The sequence below is a fragment of the Carassius gibelio genome, chromosome A12 (genome assembly GCF_023724105.1).
Source record: "Carassius gibelio isolate Cgi1373 ecotype wild population from Czech Republic chromosome A12, carGib1.2-hapl.c, whole genome shotgun sequence".
NCBI lineage: Eukaryota > Metazoa > Chordata > Actinopteri > Cypriniformes > Cyprinidae > Carassius > Carassius gibelio.
In genome coordinates this window covers 6174281-6195006 of record NC_068382.1, presented here as the reverse complement: position 1 = coordinate 6195006, position 20726 = coordinate 6174281, and the positions used below count along the sequence as shown (strand labels likewise).

The 20726-nt window shown below is 34.2% G+C and overlaps 1 protein-coding gene across 2 annotated transcripts in view; it reads right to left on the bottom strand.

Annotated features, from left to right (window-relative positions):
* Positions 1-17905, bottom strand: part of LOC128024988 (ankyrin-3) — a 138674-nt gene extending 120769 nt beyond the window's left edge. Inside the window, exon 1 of one of the 2 annotated variants that reach the window (XM_052610922.1) lies at positions 17784-17905. In XM_052610922.1, the coding sequence (XP_052466882.1) occupies positions 17784-17822 (39 nt within the window). In that variant the 5' untranslated portion in view covers positions 17823-17905. The remainder of the gene's footprint in view (positions 1-17783) is intronic. The other variant, XM_052610916.1, reaches the window with a different exon arrangement.
* Positions 17906-20726: the final 2821 nt, after the last annotated feature.

The window sequence follows — 20726 nt, the reverse complement described above, 5'->3', positions numbered from 1 at the left end:
CAATGGATTCATTCTCTGTAAGCGAGTGTGTAACAGAGAGCTACAGCAACTGTCTGCTCTTTCTGATTTGCGGTCCCCATCTCCAGTAATATTAACCATTGTAGAGAGCTGTGTGGTTATGTAGCTGTATTCCCATTATGGTTCAAATGAAAACAGTTATTTCAAAGAGAAACCTCTAGTCTGTCCTCTGCTGGCCAACGAGTGTCATGACATAAACAATACCACCCTGTCCTTTATAGGTTAGTGTGATTTCAACAGGTACAACAAGAATGTTGATCCAGGAACAACACTCTAATAAACCAATCAGACCTGAGATATAACTTTTCAGGAAATATCGGTTTTAGTCTTAAAATCAGGCTGAGGTGCTTCTGCACCCTTGTTAATCATTTCACACTGATTTTAGGAATAAATTATGAGTAGGGTAAGCGTTTTTGGACAATAATGTTGATCCAGGATCATCAAAAGATGTTGATCCAGGAACATGTCTAACTTGGCAAAATCACTGCGACCTCTTTTATACAGAGATCATGGATCTATGCATAATGTGCGTGTGCATTACATTTGGGTATCATTATATTGACTTTAAAAACCCACTTTATGTCTTCAATTAAAACATCAAATAGGCAGGCAAATACGCAGCTGCCAAACCTAAGGAGTAACCTCAGTAACACACAGATTCACTGTAGTTGCAGAGCAGTTTCTCGCCTTTAATTCAATCTGGCAGCAGAAGCACAGCTTCACACCTAACACAAGGTGACAAAACTGGGACTTAACCCTGTAAACCTCCTCTTATACTGTCCCAAAAGGACATGAGCTTCCATTACTTGAATCTTATAAGAAAATGATGCCTGAAAGGGTAATAAACCGGTTATTAGAGATCAGACATTATATGCAGAAAGGAATGTTCAAGGTTCAAAAGTGGTTACGCTCTATTGACAGTGTGCTAACAATTACCAAAATCAATCATTTCAGTTCGCCAGGGCCCAGAATAGGACTGGTGTTAACTCTAAAATACACACAGGAAAAAAAAAACATCACAATCCACAAGTGCTCCATATTTGTTTATTTATGTGTTTAGAAGTGTTTTGGCTAAACTGTGTCTGATCTGTGCATATATCTCCTCTAATTCAGACAAGATTATTTTTCACTGGAGAAAGCAATATTATCGATAGAGGACATATATATTAGAGCCGGAAACAATGCTTTTGATGGATTTGTTTATTATAAATATGCAGCATTTTACTTCATGTGGATTACTTGTGGATTGTTTTTATCAGCTGTTTGGACTCAAAATTCTGACGGCACCCAATCACTGCATAGGATATTTTGGTAAGCAAGGGATGAAATGTAAAATATCTCCAAAAATGTGTAGCTGTAGAATCTCAGGAACATGACTTCCAATGTAAGTACATTGCTGTATACAGATTGAGGGGTTAAGGGAACATTTTTTGTTGACATGTACACATGTACAAAAAAAAAGATGACAAAAAGAACTGAGCCACATAAAACCTGGAAAGAATTAAGATCTTCAATGGCATTAAAAAAAAAGGTTGCCACTGTTCAGTGCTATTGCTGGTATATTTATTCTGGCTGCTTATATACTCATATTATCACACAGTTATCTCCCAGCAAAAAAGTGTCAATCTGCCTCTTTTGATTTCCATTTATTGTAGTAGTGTTTTAGGATCTCACAACTCTGTGAACTTGGTTTCACTGATATAATATATAACTGTGACAATTTATTAAATAAGCAAAAGCTAGCAAATCACTGAAGGCAGCTCTCTGAAAATTAATGAAGCAGTTCTTTTGCTAAAAGTGATTTTTCCTGCTAATACAGATTTTTAAAAGATGGTACTAATCAGATCTGACCACTAATATTAAAACACATTTCCAAAAATTCAGTTTTAATCTTATTTCAGACACTGATGCAGTTTGGATCAAGATTTCAAGTAGTTTGCACTTGTCTTCGTTTTTTTTTTTTTTTTTTTTTTTTCATGGAGGTCAAGTAAGTTTTCTAGTATTGAAATATTTTAAAAATAGGTTTCACCTAAAAATTCACTACAAACAAATTAAGCAATTGCTGACATTAAAAATAATGTTCACCCAAAAATCTAAAATCTGCCATCATCTCACCCTTGTATTGTTCCAAAATGGCACAACTCTTATTATTGTTTATTAAAATGGAATTGGTTGAAATAAACATTAACTAGCAAGTGATCTGTGTTGAGTGTTGAGTGCACAACTCTTATCATGCCAGAAAACCTTGACCTCCATAAAATAACTAAAGCAACACATTGAACATGCGTGCCGTTCAAAGCTTTACCTAACTGTTAAGGGTCTGTAAATAAAGGAGTTCCAGGCAGTTGCAGCTGACCACGTGTCAAATTCCACATGTCTCTATGTGGAATGTTACACCGCAGCTGCAAATTGACAAAATCCTGCATTATCCAGGCTTTTTGATCTTATTTAAGAAAAAAGACAACAAAAATGAAATGATCCCAGACATATTAGATCTGAGCCCCAGAAACTTTGCACTAAAAGCTACAAGTATTTGAAGTGTGTGTGCAGCTAAAGCTCTGGAATGAATCATCGAGTGACAAGCAAAGCCGTTAATCGTGTAATTTATTTTGACAAGGTAACTGCATAACAACATGCCCCTACACTTTGAAATGAAGCTACTAAAAATCCCCTAGTCCTGTGCTGGACTAAACATGTAACAGTTCACCATCTCCCACAGTCTTCTGGGAACACCGGGGCTTTTTTCTATCACAGCTATCAGAAATCTTTGATCTGTTTAATTGCTCTCTCTTCATTACAGATATATGTGCTGAGGAATAACTTCAATTATAAATCTGTAAATATGCAACACAGCTAGTAAACGTTACCTGGAGTATGCAGTCTACAGGTGGGTTATGAAACTACCCCATCAGTTAAAAGGAAAATCGGAACAATTCATATATTTGTGGAATTTCGTGATTCTTTTGTGAATTGAAAGATCAAAAGAACAGGATTTATTTTAAACTTATTTTTTGTGGCATTATAAATGTCTTTAGTGTCAGTTAGGAACAATTTAATGTCCTTGCTGAATAAAAGTATTAATTTCCTTAAAAAATTAAATAAAATCTTACTTACTCCAGACGTTTGAAAGGGAGTTTTGAAAGGCTGGAAGGTTGGTTGAACATTCAAGTCAAATCAGCATATTAGATTTCTGAAAGATCATGTGACACTGAAGACTGAAAAGTCTTTTTAATTAAATAATATTTCATAGTATTATAAATGCAGCCTTGCTAAAAATATATATATTTTGTCATTGAATAAATGCAGCTTTGGAGATTATTTATTATTAAAAAAAGAATTAATAAAAACATACGTTTTGACTGGTAGTGTGTGTGCATTGTGAGTTGCGTCACATACCAGACCAAGACAAATATGAAAGTGAAACTAAAAAAATGAATAACAAATGCATTATAAAACTAGCCCATGCTTGCAGGTTGGAAGACAAATTAATTCAAACTCATAACTGATCAAATTTACGAAACAAACAGACAAAACTGAAATGAATCTGACCAAACGGTCTCACTTACGATAAATCGTTGATATTTGCCATGGCATATTTTTTAACAAATTGCAAATCTGTTCTGAAACCTGGTAAGCTGGCTACCTAGAGAGCATTTTAAGATATCAATAGTGCAAAGGTCAGTTATGTAGCCTAAGGTCTTGTCCAAATTTCTATGATTCATTAAAAAAGCTCAGTGAACAGGTTAATCCAATATGGCTGATAAAAGCTAAAAAATAGCATTACTTAATTAATAAACACTTCAAGACTTTTTTTTTTTATAAATGATGTATGAACAACCATTTTTATTATTGTATGTGTAGAAACAGGTATAAAGAATTGTGAAATTTCATTATTATAACTCTGCCTGGAAGATTAGTGGCCTTGTAGACGTTAGAAAGTTATGGTTTGGATCAGGGCCTTGTTGTTTGTGTAAGGTGTGTTGTACAAACAAGAATCAGCGAGTTTGACAGCCTGAGGGCGTTTGGCAGGAGAGGCAGTTCCCATGCTTCAAAGATGACTTGATTTTGTTGTATATTTTGTTTTTAATACCTGCCATTTGTATTAAGCAAGAGCGGTTACACAACATTACACAACAGGATTTCAGAATGCATTTGCGGCAGCTCAAACCTAAGCAGGATATGAGAATATGTCATGACATGTCATATAATCAGATCAGAATTTGATTTCACTTGCTGACGCCAAGGAGAATCATATTTCATACAAACTGCCCATCTTCACATTAACTGATTTGCATTCATCAATCTACAATGACTTATTATGTCTTCATGATTTATATTTAGGCGTTTATTTCATGACTAGCCAGGTTTATAACATTACAGTACAGTGAACAACTTTGTGCTTCAGTAAAATCAGCTGAAAACATATTGCACTTTCTGTACTTAAAAAAAAAGTCAGTTTGAATAAGAACTTAAATATATAAACAAAAAAAAAAAGAAGAAATTTGTTGTCATTAATTTTAATTTTCCCAAGAATGCACAAGGGTTATTTTTATTCTCAGTGTTGTTGTTGCTGATTTTGTTATCTGTCACAGAAGATAAAATCTGTGTGTGTGTGTGTGTGTGTGGGAATCACATGTCTGATGGATATCTCATGTTGCAATAAACACTTGTGGTACAATAAAGACAGCAAGGATTCAGTTCTCATGCTAAGTATTAACGTTTCTTTTCCAGTCATGAATATATACAGATCCTTCCAACTTTCATTTTGTTAATATTGAAAAAAGTGTGTCAGTAGTATGTTTTTCATTTGACACATTAAAAATAACGGGATTATAACAGGCTAAGAATATATTACTACACTTTATATTAAGTGGCCTTAACTACTACGTACTTACATTTTAATTAATAATTTAGTACAATGTACTTATTGTGTACATACATGTTTTTACATTGTACTTATATTAAAAAAAAAAAAAAAAAAACGACATGTAATTACATCTGTATTTAATAACATTTATAATAACTGTTAGTACATAGTAGTTAAGGCCACCTAATATAAAGTGGGACCGAAACTGTATTTACAGACTGATAATGTGTATTATCATTCAAGAGTAAACAAACAGGTGAACGTTTCTGAAAAATGTGACTGCAATAACTGTAAATGGGACATCCGTTCATCTCTCAGAAATTGAATTGCCTCCTGGAGCTGTAAAGTGGGAAAGCAGCTATTATATTGAGGGTTATTATTTTTTTAATTGCATTAAGACCTCCATTTTTTTTTTATCTCTGAAAGCATTTCAGAAGATACAGCCACATGATTTGATATCTGTAAGATTTACTCAAATGGTCTGTGTGCTAAAATCTGCAAATAAATAAAATATTTGAAGTTAATCTCCGTACACACAACCAGTGGAAAGTTCGGAATTGTTAATATTTTTTTAAAGGGATAGTTCACCCAAAAGTGAAAATTCTATTATTATTAAATCAGCCCCTGTTCTGAATTTCTTTCAGCTGTTAGGACGCAAAATTAGATATTTTGAAGAATATTTGTAACCAAACAGTTGACGGTAGCCATTGACTTGCATTGTATGGAGAAAAAAAATAGAATGGTAGTCAGTGACTACCGTCAACATTTAAAGAAAAAGAATCTGAATGATTCCAAATGTTTGACCAGTGTGAATAATTGTTAAAACGGTGCTAAACACAAGAATAGCTTTAAATGTCAACCAGCTCACAAAAAAATTGTTTTCCGCTGTACAATGGGCTATTCAGAAAGAGGAAGAAATGTGACACCATGTTTGAGTTTAAACAATGATGTTCATCAGTTCAGGCATTATTAAACACACAACCTCATGATGTAGAGTAATCTCTGACATCAGCAGTGAGAGCAAGTCATAGAACATTTTTCACATGGTTAAAGTGGTGATTACTCTACATATACCCTGCATTTGTTGTCCATAAAACAAGACGCAGTCATTCTCAGACATCTAAAAGCTACATCACTGGCCTTTTTTGGATTCAGAGGAGGATCAAATAGAGTTCTGTAAAAGCAGACAATCGCCTCACTGGAGGTGTGTCAGGTTTGTAATGTCCCTTCTAGCCATGATGTACTCATATGACTGTACATATAGGCTGAACTCCAGAAACGCACCTCTGTCCCCTGAGGTCACGTCAAGCCCAGCCGCTGCCACTTCATGCCTTTGGCTTCCACTATCTACACCCTAATCAGCTTATTATGGCCACACCTCTAAGGCCTGTGCGGCTCACACTGAAGCATGAAGATTTATGGGAAAAGAGATTAGAACTGACAATTGGAAAGCTATATTGCACACGCTTTTTTAAACACTTCAAAGTATCTGTCAATTTTGGGAACTTTTCTAAAGGCTATTGTTGCTCTCACACAAAAGCCTCAATGGGAAACATTGCGTAATAATTTCCCGTCATTAGGCTACTTTAATGAAGACATAAATTATGTACATATTAGTTAGAATTGATGTTTTCCTGATAACACAAAACACTTCAACGCTGTTCGTTTCCAATCAAAATTAAACACCGGCTGTAACTAAGGCTACATCCACACGGAGACCCCAATCGAATTTTTTTTTTCCTCGTCTCAAGTAATATCCGCGTCCACACGAAACCACAAAACGATATAGTATACATGCCAGACCAGCATGTGGCGCTGTAATTCTGCCACAGAGATACACTAAAACGGAGAAGAAGACATGGACTATGTGCATAAACCTTGCGTGTGGTACACAAACGACCATGGGACAATACATTTATTAATGTTAGTTAATAAAAAGACAATCATTCAGTGTGTTCATGTTTTTGTAACTGTTATGTGACGTAGAGATGTTTGACTAGATGCGAGATGTGGGCTGAAGATGTCATCGTTTCCGAAAATATATGGATTTGCACACGAAAACTCACATTTTTCCCCATTTATCCACTCTGGGACCTGTTTTTAAAAAACAGCAGTTTCAATTTCCGAAAACGCCGGATCCGGTTCTTGTGGGTATTCATAGAAACGCATCTCCATGTGGATGGGGCCTAAGACATGCCCCCCTGGCTTGAGCTCTTGATGCTCCGCCCTCTTCCCTGGAGCTAAGATTATATGAAAACATCATTTTGAATGTCATCACATAATATAATTACATCTAACAGAATAAGGCAGAATTTATTATAGAAATAGTACCCAAAATATTGCATATGCCTTCAGAACAAACTAATTAATTAATAATTATAATATATATTTTGAGGAATTTTAGAAAGGAAAATTCCTTGTAATGTACTGCTTCGGCTGTGTGTTAAAAGTGTGTGTGTGTGTGTGTGTGTGTTTGTTGACTACTCACTACTGTTTATGTTCACTTGGATGGGTTAAATGAAGAGCACAAATTCTGAGTATGGGACACCATACTTGGCTACACATCACGCCACTTTCACTTTTTTACTTTCAGGTTTCTACATCTGAATAAACATCAATTAATCTAATGCATATTGATTTTATTGATTTATTTTATTTATTAATATTTACTGAATATTAATAAATGATACAGACAACTTAAAAAAATGGCAAAACCAAGAAAATTACTAAAACGTTAAAATTAAAATTAAAACACAAATAATATAAAAATAATAATTTTATTAAATATTAATAAAACATATCTAATAGGCCGATCCAGGCCAAACTGTAATCACTTCAGTTAAAGTTAAAATATAATCATTTAATATATTAAAAAAATATTTTTATATCAGATTTATGAGTCCATAATTGTATTTACAAGCTGAGTGCACGTTTATGTTACCACAATGTTGTATTGTAATAAGTGGGAAACTGCAACATTTAGTTGGGAGTTGTTAATGTAAATTAAAGACTCGTGTGTAAGCAAATTATTTTTGGTTATAATTTAGTTTTTACTGTGAATGTTGTATGAACTGTTAATTAATTAATTAATTAATTAGTTTGAATTTAACTAGTATACCATTATTTTTTTATATATATATATAAAAAAATATGTTGATAAAGCTTCTGCATAAAAACTATATTTCTGGATAAGAACCACTTAACCACATGGTTCAAATATATACTTATTACAGTGTCACATTACAAGTTTTTGGGTTACGGGCAATAATAATATGCTATTTATCCGAGTTTTTAATTAATATTTTTATATTTTTTAATTTAGTTTTTTTATTTTGTTTTCCACTTTAAAGTAAAAAAAATTTGATAAATGTCAAGTTTATCATCCACCAAAGTGCAAATGCATCAGCACATTGGTTACATTTGATATATTTATTGTGAGTTCCATTGAACACAAATGTGCAGAGGCAGCAGGTTATGAAATATGAAAACATTGTTTTGTCATTAACACACATCTGCCAGTAAAACTCCACCTCATTCTGCCTGCACAGACCTGCCCTTACCAGCATTGCCCGCAATCCAACTAAATGCTCAAAAGGATTGCCTTTCTGGAAGAATATTAAGATTATGTTTAAAACCACTGTATAATAGAAACATGATCTGAAGATTTATGAAAGCAAATGGTCCTCGACTAAATGAAAGTGTTTAAGATCTCTTTAATTGAGGAGTTGTGTATTGTGAAGTGCCCATGTTGCTAATGAATTTATATAACACACTTATCAAAGCTGACATTTGGCTTATTAGCTGACTAACTGCACTGTGCAGAGCACAGCTTATGTGGGAAATTCAGGTACAAAGTGATGACATCAGCTCTCCTTGCCATGAATATGTCAATCAACAGAACAACCCACCTCTGCTCTTGGCAGATTCACAGAGTCTTATAAAGAGCACAACCGCTGTAGGGCAAATTATTTCATGTTATAATATTTTAAGTGAATACATTTCTTTAATTTTACATGAATCTAACAGTTTCCAACAAATAAATACTGAAATAAATACTAAACACTAATGTGTCATTGTTCAATAACATAATATTGACATTAAACTGTGTACAATGTACTGTATACAATGTACTGTATATTAATAATAATAAAAACAACACAATAAAATAGTAGTAGCAGTATCAATAGCATCATTTTTATTATAAAATAATAATACTAATACTAATACTACTAATAATATAAATAAATAAGTCATTGTTAAATAAAATAATATTAACAAAAAAAAAACTCTATTCTTCCTTTTTATCATTAGTAGAGCTAGTATATTTTATAATACTTTATTTATTTTATAGTGTTCCTGTAGCTCAAGTGGTAGAGCATTGCATTAGCAGCGCAAGGTTGTGGGATCGATTCCCAGTAAAATGTTTAGCCTGAATGCACTGTAAGTCGCTTTGGATAAAAGTGTCTGCTAAATGCATGAATCTGTTTAAATTTTATTTGTATTTATTTAATACTAATAATAATAACAACATTCATATTATTATTATTATTATTATCATCATACAAGTATACTAATATTCATACTAACACTACTACTACTATACTTATTATTAAGTAGTTGTAGTAATTATTATTGTTGTTGTTGTTGTTGTGGCTTCAAAATAGCAATTTTGATGATGTTGTTTTCCTTACGTTGTTTTAATTATAAGAATGTGAAAACCTGGAAAGTCCAATGTTTCAACAAAGATCAACAAAGGACATGCCAAACTGCCTTGTACTCCATAAGCTGTCACGCTCTGATCCTGCTCTTTATGGGACTGCAGGCACAACTGAAGTCATCACATCACAGACACACTGGCTGTCAGATCTGCTCTCATCCCAGACCTCCAGTGTCCAGAGCCAGGCCACAGGAATGCTGATTACTCTAAAATTAAGTGCTAAAGACTGCAGCTCTCTCTTGATGGGATCAGAACACAGCCTTAGACACCTGATCTGTGTTGCCCTGCACGTCTTGGGAGCAGAGAAGCATTGTGAGTGTGTTTCAGGAGTGATCAACTAAAGTGAGTGAAACATCCAGGTCAAGTCCTTCATTTTCTACAAAATAACAGAAAGGAAAGATAAGAGAATTTGCTTTCAGGATTCCAGCTCACAAACCTGTGAATGTCACTCAGTATACACACCAGCTTCAACATTAGCTCTAAGATGACATTTCAATTCTGAACAGATTTTTAAAACACCATCATACATTTACCGAGCCATCATACACTAAATGACTGAGGATCGCACTCTACTGGACTTTCAAGTTGTATCGATCGCAACAAACTCACGCAGAAACGCGTGCCTTGTTGCTAGAAGATGTGTGGCAACTGGCAAATGAAAATAACATGTTCTAAAATCGGTTGAAAATATTAAACATGTTTGATATCTTGGATTGGATGGAAGTGTGTGACCATCATACACTACACACTTTTCTAGGGAATCTGTCAACTCAAATCTGCAGACTGCCTCTGACTTTCGGCATCTAGCGTCACCTTTTCCAGACTGTAAATCGGTGGGAAAATTGGGACAAAAATCATAAAAGTGTATTCCAGGCCTTACTGTGGGAGCAACAAACCTTAGTACTCAAGACTGCAAAAGAGTTAGCCACAAATATCTGTGCCATTATAATAGAAATGTTTTGGTTGCTAGCTATAAACATGCTGACGGTTTTAACGTCAAATTTTGGTTAACATGCTCACCAAAATTAAGGTTCGCTCCGGGCAGATCCAATGTGTGTTGCAGAGGAAATCTAGGATTTGCATTTTTCCAGTTTTGTGGAAATAAATCTCTGTAAGATGTACTAAAATTGCCATCAGCTATAACTTCACTGTAAAAAAAAAAAAAAAAAAAAACATATATATATATATATATATATATATATATATATATAGATATATAGATATATATATCTATATATATATATATCTATATATATATATATATATATATATATATATATATATATATATATATATATATATATATATATAAAGATAAAAAGTAAAAAAGTTTAAAATGTTGACTTACATATAAAAAAATTAATATTCATTTAAAAAAAAAAATCACAGACACTTGTAAATGGCGGTCAATGGAAAAAGATGCTTTTGCAGCCAGATGTAGATGTAAACCCTTAACATGTGTACTTGCACATATGTTATTATTATATTTTAGACATAAACATAGATACATCTTGTGAATATTGATTACTCTGCAATTGTATGACTGTTTGTACCATTTATGTAAAGCAGTGAACATGAACATATATTGACATCTTATTGCATATCCTCAACAACTCTTCATTTTTCATCTTAAACAAGTGTTAGAAACTCAGGAGATGCCAACAGCACTTTGAGTGTGTTTTCTCTAACCGTGACAGCGTTGAGCAATGATGCAACCATTCTTCCCTATAGAGCAGGTTATGACAGAAACACATTCCACAGAATCTGTTCTGAATCTGTTTACCCATGTTGTGTGTATAGAAATTGTCTATGAGATACCCAAAGAGACTTGTCTGTTTGCTACATGTGGCAATCCGATGGTAACTAGCCAAATATTTAAGCCATCCTGAGGTGAGGTTATATGAGGCAGGTCTATCAGATGTCAGGCAAACACTTTCTTTAAGGGTGTTGTCAGTAAAGAAGAACGTGTGCACAGGACTCAAGGGCATGTCTTGATTTCCTCTAATTTTATTAAGGTTTTCATTTGAAAACAAAAAGCTATTTTTATATAAACTTGAACCTTTTCGATTAAAATCCTTTTGCAAATGTTCATTATGGAACTGCTGTGGATATATGAAAGAAAAACAAATAGCAATACATTTTCTAAAGTTTTATTTTTGTACTTGTACAGTAAAGTGGTCATATGATGCGATTTCAATTGTTCCTTTCTCTTTGGACTGTTACAAGCTTTTGGTGCATGAACTAGATCTGAAAAGTTGCAAAGACTAAAGTCTCAAATCCAAAGAGATATTCTTTACAAAAGTTAATACTCTGCCACGGTCCCCTAAAACGACTTGTTTAAACACGCCCCCACATAATGTTTTAATGAAGACATTTTCTATTGTAATATATTTTCAAAAAGTAGTTTATTATTGTGGTGGAAGTTTCTGCTTTGTGATCCTTCCACAAAATATTAAGAAGGAAAAACTGTTGCTGTTTTTTACAGTATTAATAACCATTAGTAATTGCTGAGCACCAATAATAATGAACAGCAAATCGGCAGATTAAAATGATTTCTGACGGATCATGTGACACTGAAAACTGGAGTTATGATGCTGAAAATTCAGCTTTGCATCAAAGGAATAAATTAAATTTTAAAACATATTAAGAAAAATTGTTATTTCTAATTATAATATTATTTTACCATGCTCACATTTACCCACTAGGAGTGTGAGAAAACAAATTGCACAATAAATGGCATATCAGGAAGGTCTAACTGTGATTTTTGTAGAAGCTATGAGCTCAAATATCAGCAGGCCTTCATAACATTTAATGCTCTTGCTTGAATGCCTGGGGCACACTGTGGAAGACAGTCCCCATGGTAACCACCACAACAGCCTGATTCTCCATGACAACCAGTGCACCACAGGGATACAAATGTGATCAGAAAACACAAAAATAAAGAACAAAGACTATTTTGTCAGAGGTTTCACGCAGTAACATTCAAACAAATCTGACAAACTTTTCTATATATATATATATATATATATATATATAAATATATAAGGCTTGCCACAATAAACGGTGTTGGCGGTGATACCAGTGCTAAGCCGCAACACCGGGAACGTCACTTGCCCACAGACCAAAAACGCATGTTTGTAAATTATATTTTGAAAAGCCTGTTGACTTTTGCCATTTATCTAAGGTTATTCCAAAAGTTTTTTTTAAACATTTGTTTCTTGTTACTTTATTTAAACTTTGTGTCATTTATTTATATTATTTGACATCAAGGTGTAGACCTATGCCGTGACTCCATGCTTTCTAATTCATTTTGCTAATAAACTAACGCTATAGAAAACCTTCGTAATCAAGGGAAGAAGGAGGCGGGAACCAGGGAAGATTCAAATGAAACTTTAATTACCAAATAAACACAAAACAGCGCGACAGCCCCTCGCAGAAGACTTCTGTGCACAAACAAAACCAAAACACAAAATAAAGCCCAGGCCTGGTCCTCTCTTGTCCTTCACTGTCATAACTCCTCCTTTTATCCTTCCGGGGGTCCACCATGGGACTCGAGACTGGTGAGTGGAGCAGGTGTCGCTCATTTCCAAATCACTCCACCGGCCTCCATCTGTTCCCACAGCTCTCGGCCCCGCCCCACTCGTCACATAAACGTTATATATTTCTTTTTTCTTTTTTTTGTTATACATGTTTACTTAGCCTATTTCCTGTTTTGTATACCTATTTATATTTTATGTAAGTTATTTGTTATTTTATAATAGGCATATAGCCTGCCCTATAGTATGGTGCATTTTTGTTTTGTTTTGTTAATAAAAGCTCTATGTTTTATAAATAGGTTAAATTGAGTTTGACGTTGTATTTTGTTGTTGTATTCAGGCAATTTACGCTGAACTGCCGCTAATTGAAAAGTGAAAGTAAAATGCGCATGTCGCTTTTAAGCAATTTAAAAGCAAGGAAAAGAGGGAAGATTTAAACTAACTAAAAACTAACTTTAATCCGAATTGCCACTATTTGCCACTAAGAGAAAGCAAAATGTGCACGCCACTTTCACAAGCTATTTAAAAGTGAAGGAAAGCAAGGAAAAGAAGGAACGCTCCGCCTCTGCTGTGATACTGCTATGTCAATTAACCGGTGGGAAAATTTCCTCACTGTTACAACCCTAATATATATATATAAACAGGTATTCTGTGATTTTTATATATCAAACCATCATTAAAATGTTAAAATAAACAAGTTAACACAAAACAATTAATCCATGTTTCATGTTTAATTGTTATGTTTGCATAAATGACTTAGGCTATGTTTACATTTGACACAGACGAGGATCGTTTTCATTTTAAATGAAAGTTTTAAAACTAAAAAGCTCTAGTGTAAACATAGACTTAAAGTTAAAGTGTGTCATTTCTGTGGCATCAAATGGAATGGCAATTTAAATGGCACAACTGAAACACATACAAAACACACCAAAGATGTTTTTGAGAAAGTATGTGTAAAGATTTTATCTCATCACATGAAAAAAAAAGTTTTCGGTTTTTAAGTTTGCAGTTTTTAGTTGAAAACAGTGTTGTGTAAATGCACCATTTGAAGCCACCGTACAGTATATGAAAACGTATCTTCTCCATCTCCATGTTAATGCATTTCTTCAGTATTTTCAAAACACACCATCACAGCTGTTCCACACTGGCTGTAGAAACTAACAGAACCACAGAATTACTGCACAAAGCCAGAGCCACATACCGTGAGAGCAGGAAGAAGAAACAAAACAAAGACAACTAAACAGGATACAGTATATAAAAGACAAACAGCTCTCAGTTCAGCTCACAGTTCTCTCACATAAATAACCAAAGAAAGAAGAAGAATGTGGCACATCAGCACCTAAAGAACAGCAGACCTAAATATCATTCTGAAAGGCTGCTCTTTCTCTTCTACAATTTACAATTTACAGTTTCTGCTCTTGGCCCAAAAAAGACATTTTTAGCCCCTCAAATGGTTGCACAGCAAAAGTCGAAAGAGTATAATTTCCCTATATCCTCTAGACATAGTTTACCACCTTATAGAGAGACATTGCTTAGCTGTTATGCAATTTGTTTGTAACAAAATAAATGGTGCACAACACCTGGATCAACTTCAGGACACACTGACTGATAAAATACAACAAAGAGGCTTGATATGTAGGGTTTGGAATCCATCCTTTCATGAAGTTATTGTTATTTCTACTGAATAGATTTCATGGCTCATCGTCGTTGCATTGTAACATCATTTGGACAACATTCCAAGTACACCGCAAATTGCTTCTTTTAAACAAACAAATATTCTTCTAATTACTGACAGCAATTATTGAGAGTGATTACTTTAATTCCTGAAATGTTCTTTTGAAGACCAGTGCTGAGAATTGTTCAGCCTTACAGGCAATATCGCAGTGGTTTTGAAAAACTTTAATACAGTTTTCAACAAAAGTTTTTAAAAAAGTAATTTAAAAATAACTTATTTTCCATACACCTGTACACATTTTTATCATTCTTTTCATTGTTTTTCAAATGTAATTCTTCAGGGAAAGAATGTTTTGGGGAAGTCACGCCCTTTACATTTTGCATCCTGAACTAATCTTTCTTTTGTCATCAGAACATTTAGATTTATCAAATTTCCTTTTGCAATACTTACTGGCCTTGAGGGTCTGCAGGGCTCCTCTCTATGACATCACTTCCTGCTTTATTTATTTGTTTGTTTAATTATTTAATGTTGGTTGCAACACATGATTTTGTGGAAACTTTTTTTAATCACAATAATAAAATATTTACTATGGCTTTCGTTTCAAAAATTAGATTTTTTTAAATTAGGCTTTTAATTTAATTTTTTTTTTTTTTTTTTTTTTTTTTTTTTTTGTCATTATGATATTACGACAGTTCTACCACATCATAGAAGAGGTACGCTCAACTCATTATATGCATGAAATTGCAGTCTAAATCTGTTTTTGAATAATTCTGAATAATGGAAGACACCAAAACATTTCATTGACTAACTGTTAATATTACATTAAACATATAAAATAAGTGTTATGTGGTATTTAAAAGTTTCCTTACTCTCAAATGCTGTGAATGTTATGAAGTAATACACTCCGAAAAGAATTCATGAAGAATGTCTGCTGTTTAGCACCACATTTTTCACAGAAATGAAACAATAATAAATGTACACAAACATCTCTTTAATAAACTTATGTTTACTGCATCACCTTACTTTCCACAATGTTAATAACATGATGTTAATTACAGCAGGCAAAAAGTGCTGACTTTTGTGATTGAGGCACAAAATATTACATACAAATTAGCAACCATGGGTCAAAAAGTGAATTCATCCCTAAACTCTGCAATGTCTTGTAAGCCATGACAGTTTCAGTTTATCCCACTGAAGGTCTTTCTGACTGCATTAAAAAGCTCTTAACTCAGCTCCATAAACTTTTATGGATAGTGACTCGAGTTACCAAGATGTTAGCAGACACAATAGATTACTAGAGTCCAAAGGTAAACCTCTGCTGTGAAGCAATGCTCAGAAAGACTTCTCCGAGCACTCTGGGCTTTTCTATACTTGACTTTTATGTTTAGACTTAAATTTAGCTTTGTCTCACATTTCACAAACTAAACGAAAGTCTCATTCGCCATCTCTGTATCATCACCAGCTGTGTCAGTCAAACAAACCAACGGCCCACTGAGTCACGGGCCAGCACTTGTAACATTTGCATCATCAACGCATCACTGGCTCATTTGTTTATCTCCAGATGAAGCCTGGAGAAAAGACAACGCTGATGTGCTGCATTCAGATTTCCCATAGGGTCCAACTGAGCGCATAATACTAATAACTCTATCACACAGGCTTTGGTTTTGTTGTGATGGCAATGGAAGGTGGACAAGTGCCAGTTGCATAAATGAACACAACCGAATCATATTAAACCCAGAAGGTAAGCAGGCATTTGTCAGGCATGACAAACTGCTGTCTGAGGAACAGACACACATTTAGCCGTTTAGGTTTACACAGAGATGATCTCCATACATGGGATGGAAACAGTAAATGCATGTTGTTCAGCCTCTCAGGGGCAGGATTTCGCTATCCAACCTGCTCCAGATATTTGAATAACTCGCATTTCCTTGTTCCACCCCACTGTAATAATAAACCATTAACTTTATACTGCCACTACAGAAAATGTCTGTGTCCCTCATATCGGACATGTTGTCTGCACAAAGCACAATATGATCTAGCTATCAATCGCTGTGTAAAAAGGTTCAAGCACAAAGTACCAACAAACCAGATGGGAATGCAAATTTGGATTTGAATAAAAAACAACCTACAGTATTTCTTCATGCATTCAACTACACTACAGTTACTGTTTCGTTTGTTTGTTTTGTTTTATGCTTTCTATTCATTCAAGAATCCTGACAAAAATATTCATAAAAAAATATCAAGCAACACAACTGTTTTCAACATTGATAATAATAAATGTTTCTCCAGAGGCAATATTATAGCATATTAGAATGACTTCTTGAGGGATCATGTGACATGAAAGATCTCCGAAATGAATTACAGTTAAAAAAACACAATTCAAATTGAAATAACGTTTCATAATATTATAATATTGTTATTACTAGTATTATTTCATTATATTACTAAATCCCAACTCCAAACCATGGCAGTGTTCATGATTTTAATATGTCAATGTACCTTAGGAGACTTTTCACTTTGCTTACATTGCAACGAGAACATATTTCACAACGTGACAAACAACACCAACACACACACACACACACAGAGAGAGAGAGAGAGAGAGAGAGAGAGAGAGAGAGGAGAGAGAGAGAGATTCGAAAACGCCTTCGAAACTGAAACGCTCAATAGCAGACGAGAGCGCGCGCCACAAAATTCCCGCTAAACATGCAAACGCGCTCACCTTTTTAAAGATAAACTTTACATCTGTTTTGCTCAGATAAACCTGCATGCTTAGAAAAATATTTATAAAGACATCTGCCAAATAAAAATATCGACATTGAGCAGACTTGACCAACCTTACCATGACTTTCACAGCTGGCACGCAGTCTACAGTAACAGAAGTACTCACATCTGCAGTAATAACGCTTTTAATGTCAGAAGAAGTGAGTGAAGAGTGAAGAGAAGAGCTCAGGTGTGATGTCCTCTCACCTGTGCAGGCTCGCTTTCACCTGTGCCGACGGTGGCCATGTTGAAGTAGATCCCAAAGCAACTGTACACATTGAAATATGTGCCCCGGTGTGCAGCGACTTCCTGCTCTGTCCATTGGCTCTGTTCCTGAAAAATATGTATCCCAGCATGTAATAACTCGAAAAAATTTTTTTTGCTGTTAGCTACATATAGTGAATGCTTTCGATAAACATTTATGGGAATATACAATATAAGATATACCAGCGTGGTAACGTTAGTTTTATTTGATTTTATTATTATCTGAAGCTCACTGACGACTACTGTGGCTATTAAAGAGCAATACATTATTTAACAGAGTGATACGATCACTTCAAAATATAAACATTAACAATAAGCACTATTAAACAGATTTGCATTGACCAAGCCATATGTTTACACATTTGTCTTCCATAATGTTTATGCTTTTGCGTTTCGTTCGCACTGAACAGGGCATCATCCAAAATCATTCTGTAGAATTATTGTGCATGTCGTCTATTTTTGCAAGGTTAACGGATGATTTATGCAAAATTCATAAACTTAAGTTTCGTCGATTGAAGTTAGGGGATTTGAGTTGTTGTTGTTGTTTAAAGAACATCAGATGGCGCCATTGTTACATATTTCTGTTGATCCACTGTTGGGGAGACCGGGGCTAGTTGTCACAAGGAATGCTTCTCAGAAACTCTGAGATTTGGGACTATTTAAACAAAAACGTGCTTGTGTTTTCTGTTTTTTTTTTTTTTATATGTAATTGTTACATTTTGTCATATATTTAATATGGGAAAACAAGAACACAATGGGACACATTACGGTCAACTATTAAGAACTATTATTAACTCACAAACCTCCAGCATAAAGAGTCTGTATAAGATTATATCAGAATTGCAAAATTATAACTTAAAACTGCAAGATTTAAAGAAGCAATTCTGAGAAGAAAAGTCAGAATTGTGAGATATAAACTTGCAAATGTGAGAAAAACTTTAGAATTGTGAGATAAAAAGTTGCAATAACCTTCCCCCCTTTTTTGTACATATTTCATAAAAAAGAAAGAATTGTGAGATAAACTGAGAATTAAGATTTAAAAAAGGGTCAAATTTGGTGGTAAAATTTCAGAATTGCAAGATGTAAATTTAGAATTCAGAGAAAAAAGGTCAGAATTTATATCTTACAATTATGTGTTTATATCTTACAACTCAAAACTGATATAAAAAAATCAGAATTTTCAGTTTAAACTCGGAATTGTGTAATAAAAACACTTTTTATTCCACATTAACCCACATTCCATTAGATATAGCCCACCTATTTGACCTGCAGTACCTTCACTGACCTCCAGGGGTCTGCAAATACCCAAATAAAAAACCCCAAATACTACAGAGAACACAGAATAGCTGAAGTGAAATATGCATATCCACACAATTTCCTGACGTACTGGTGACAAGATTTTAATGAACTAGATATATCAGAATAAAAAGTCAAAGCAAACTGTCTAAACCCTCCAAATCCCCTTGCATTCCAAATTTCAAGCAAATCTCATCATGCATTTGCATAAAACATTTAGACACATGCATTATGCCTTAATTGTACTTTACTGGCATACAAATGTAATAAAATTTTATTCATGAATAAACTTTATGATTTCATGATTTGATTGTCTTACCTGCCATTTAAAGAGGAAGACAGCCCAGTAAAAAGCCTGCCTCGTCACACGTATGCCACTGACTTGGCCAAGGAATTATACATCTAGTATCCAGATGGGACTGCATGGAGTGTGAATGAAGGATAAATCTAGGGAGGTTTGTAAACGTGGCTACTTGCACATCAGCCTTATGTAACACGTCTCTGAACAGAGGGCACAATCAAACATGGCTTGGCTTTTGCCATCTGTTTGCCCCTTTGAGCTTGATCATTACAGCTTAAAGGCTGGTTGTATTTCACCACTGCAGTCTGTGTGTGGACAGAAGAATGAATCAGTTAGGTACTTCTGTCAATCTTGATGTTTGCTGAATTGTTCATTTGGTAGAATTCAGTCAGGTTCAGCCTCCGTTTTGAGATTCTATGCTCCAATTTATTTTCAAGATTGCTTATCAGTAGTGACTACTGTATGTTGAGGTTATGTCCATATATAGCATATATGTACATAATTTGTATCTTCTCTTCTCAGGTGTTTGGTCATCTCAGATCTTCGTAAGGGCTTCGTAATTGCATGCATAAAATCCACAAATAATGAGATTAATATTTTTCATTCTAACGTGGAAATTCAGTTATGACAGCAGATAAACTAAAAAGGTAGTGTGAATAAAATAAAATTTAAAAAAGAATGAATGAGTGAGTGAATAAATGAAAAAGATAAATAATGAAAGTGAGAACTTCTATAAATAAGTATAATTGAGAAGATGAATAAAAATATAAAATGTTGCATTCATAAAATCCACAGATGTTAGGATTAATATAATTATATTTTTTCATCCTAACATGTAAATTCAGGTAAGGTCGCTGCTTAGGTATAGGGGAAATAAAATAAAATAAAACAAAATAAAATGACAAACCAAAAATCCATACACTTTTTTTGATCTGCACGCAAACTGTTAATTATAATAAAGCCAATGCATTAAAATAGAAAAGAATGCAAAAAGAAGCCTTTTCACTAGTGACCCCTTGGTGCCGCATGAGGACCTCTCAGAGCTGACATACCAGACATGCACATGAAGTAATTGTTTTCAAAATGATCCTTCTTCCTGAAGCTATATACACAGACATCTAACTGTGCCACTGGCTGAAGGCTGATTAGCACACTCACCTGCCAACTCTGTCTGCACATCAACAGCTTTAGTAGATTAAAAGGATTCCCACATCACTAGTCCTGGTTATCTTGATTAACCACAGGATCAGGATATGGAAAAAGGCTCCGCTTCGTCACGTAGCACCAAA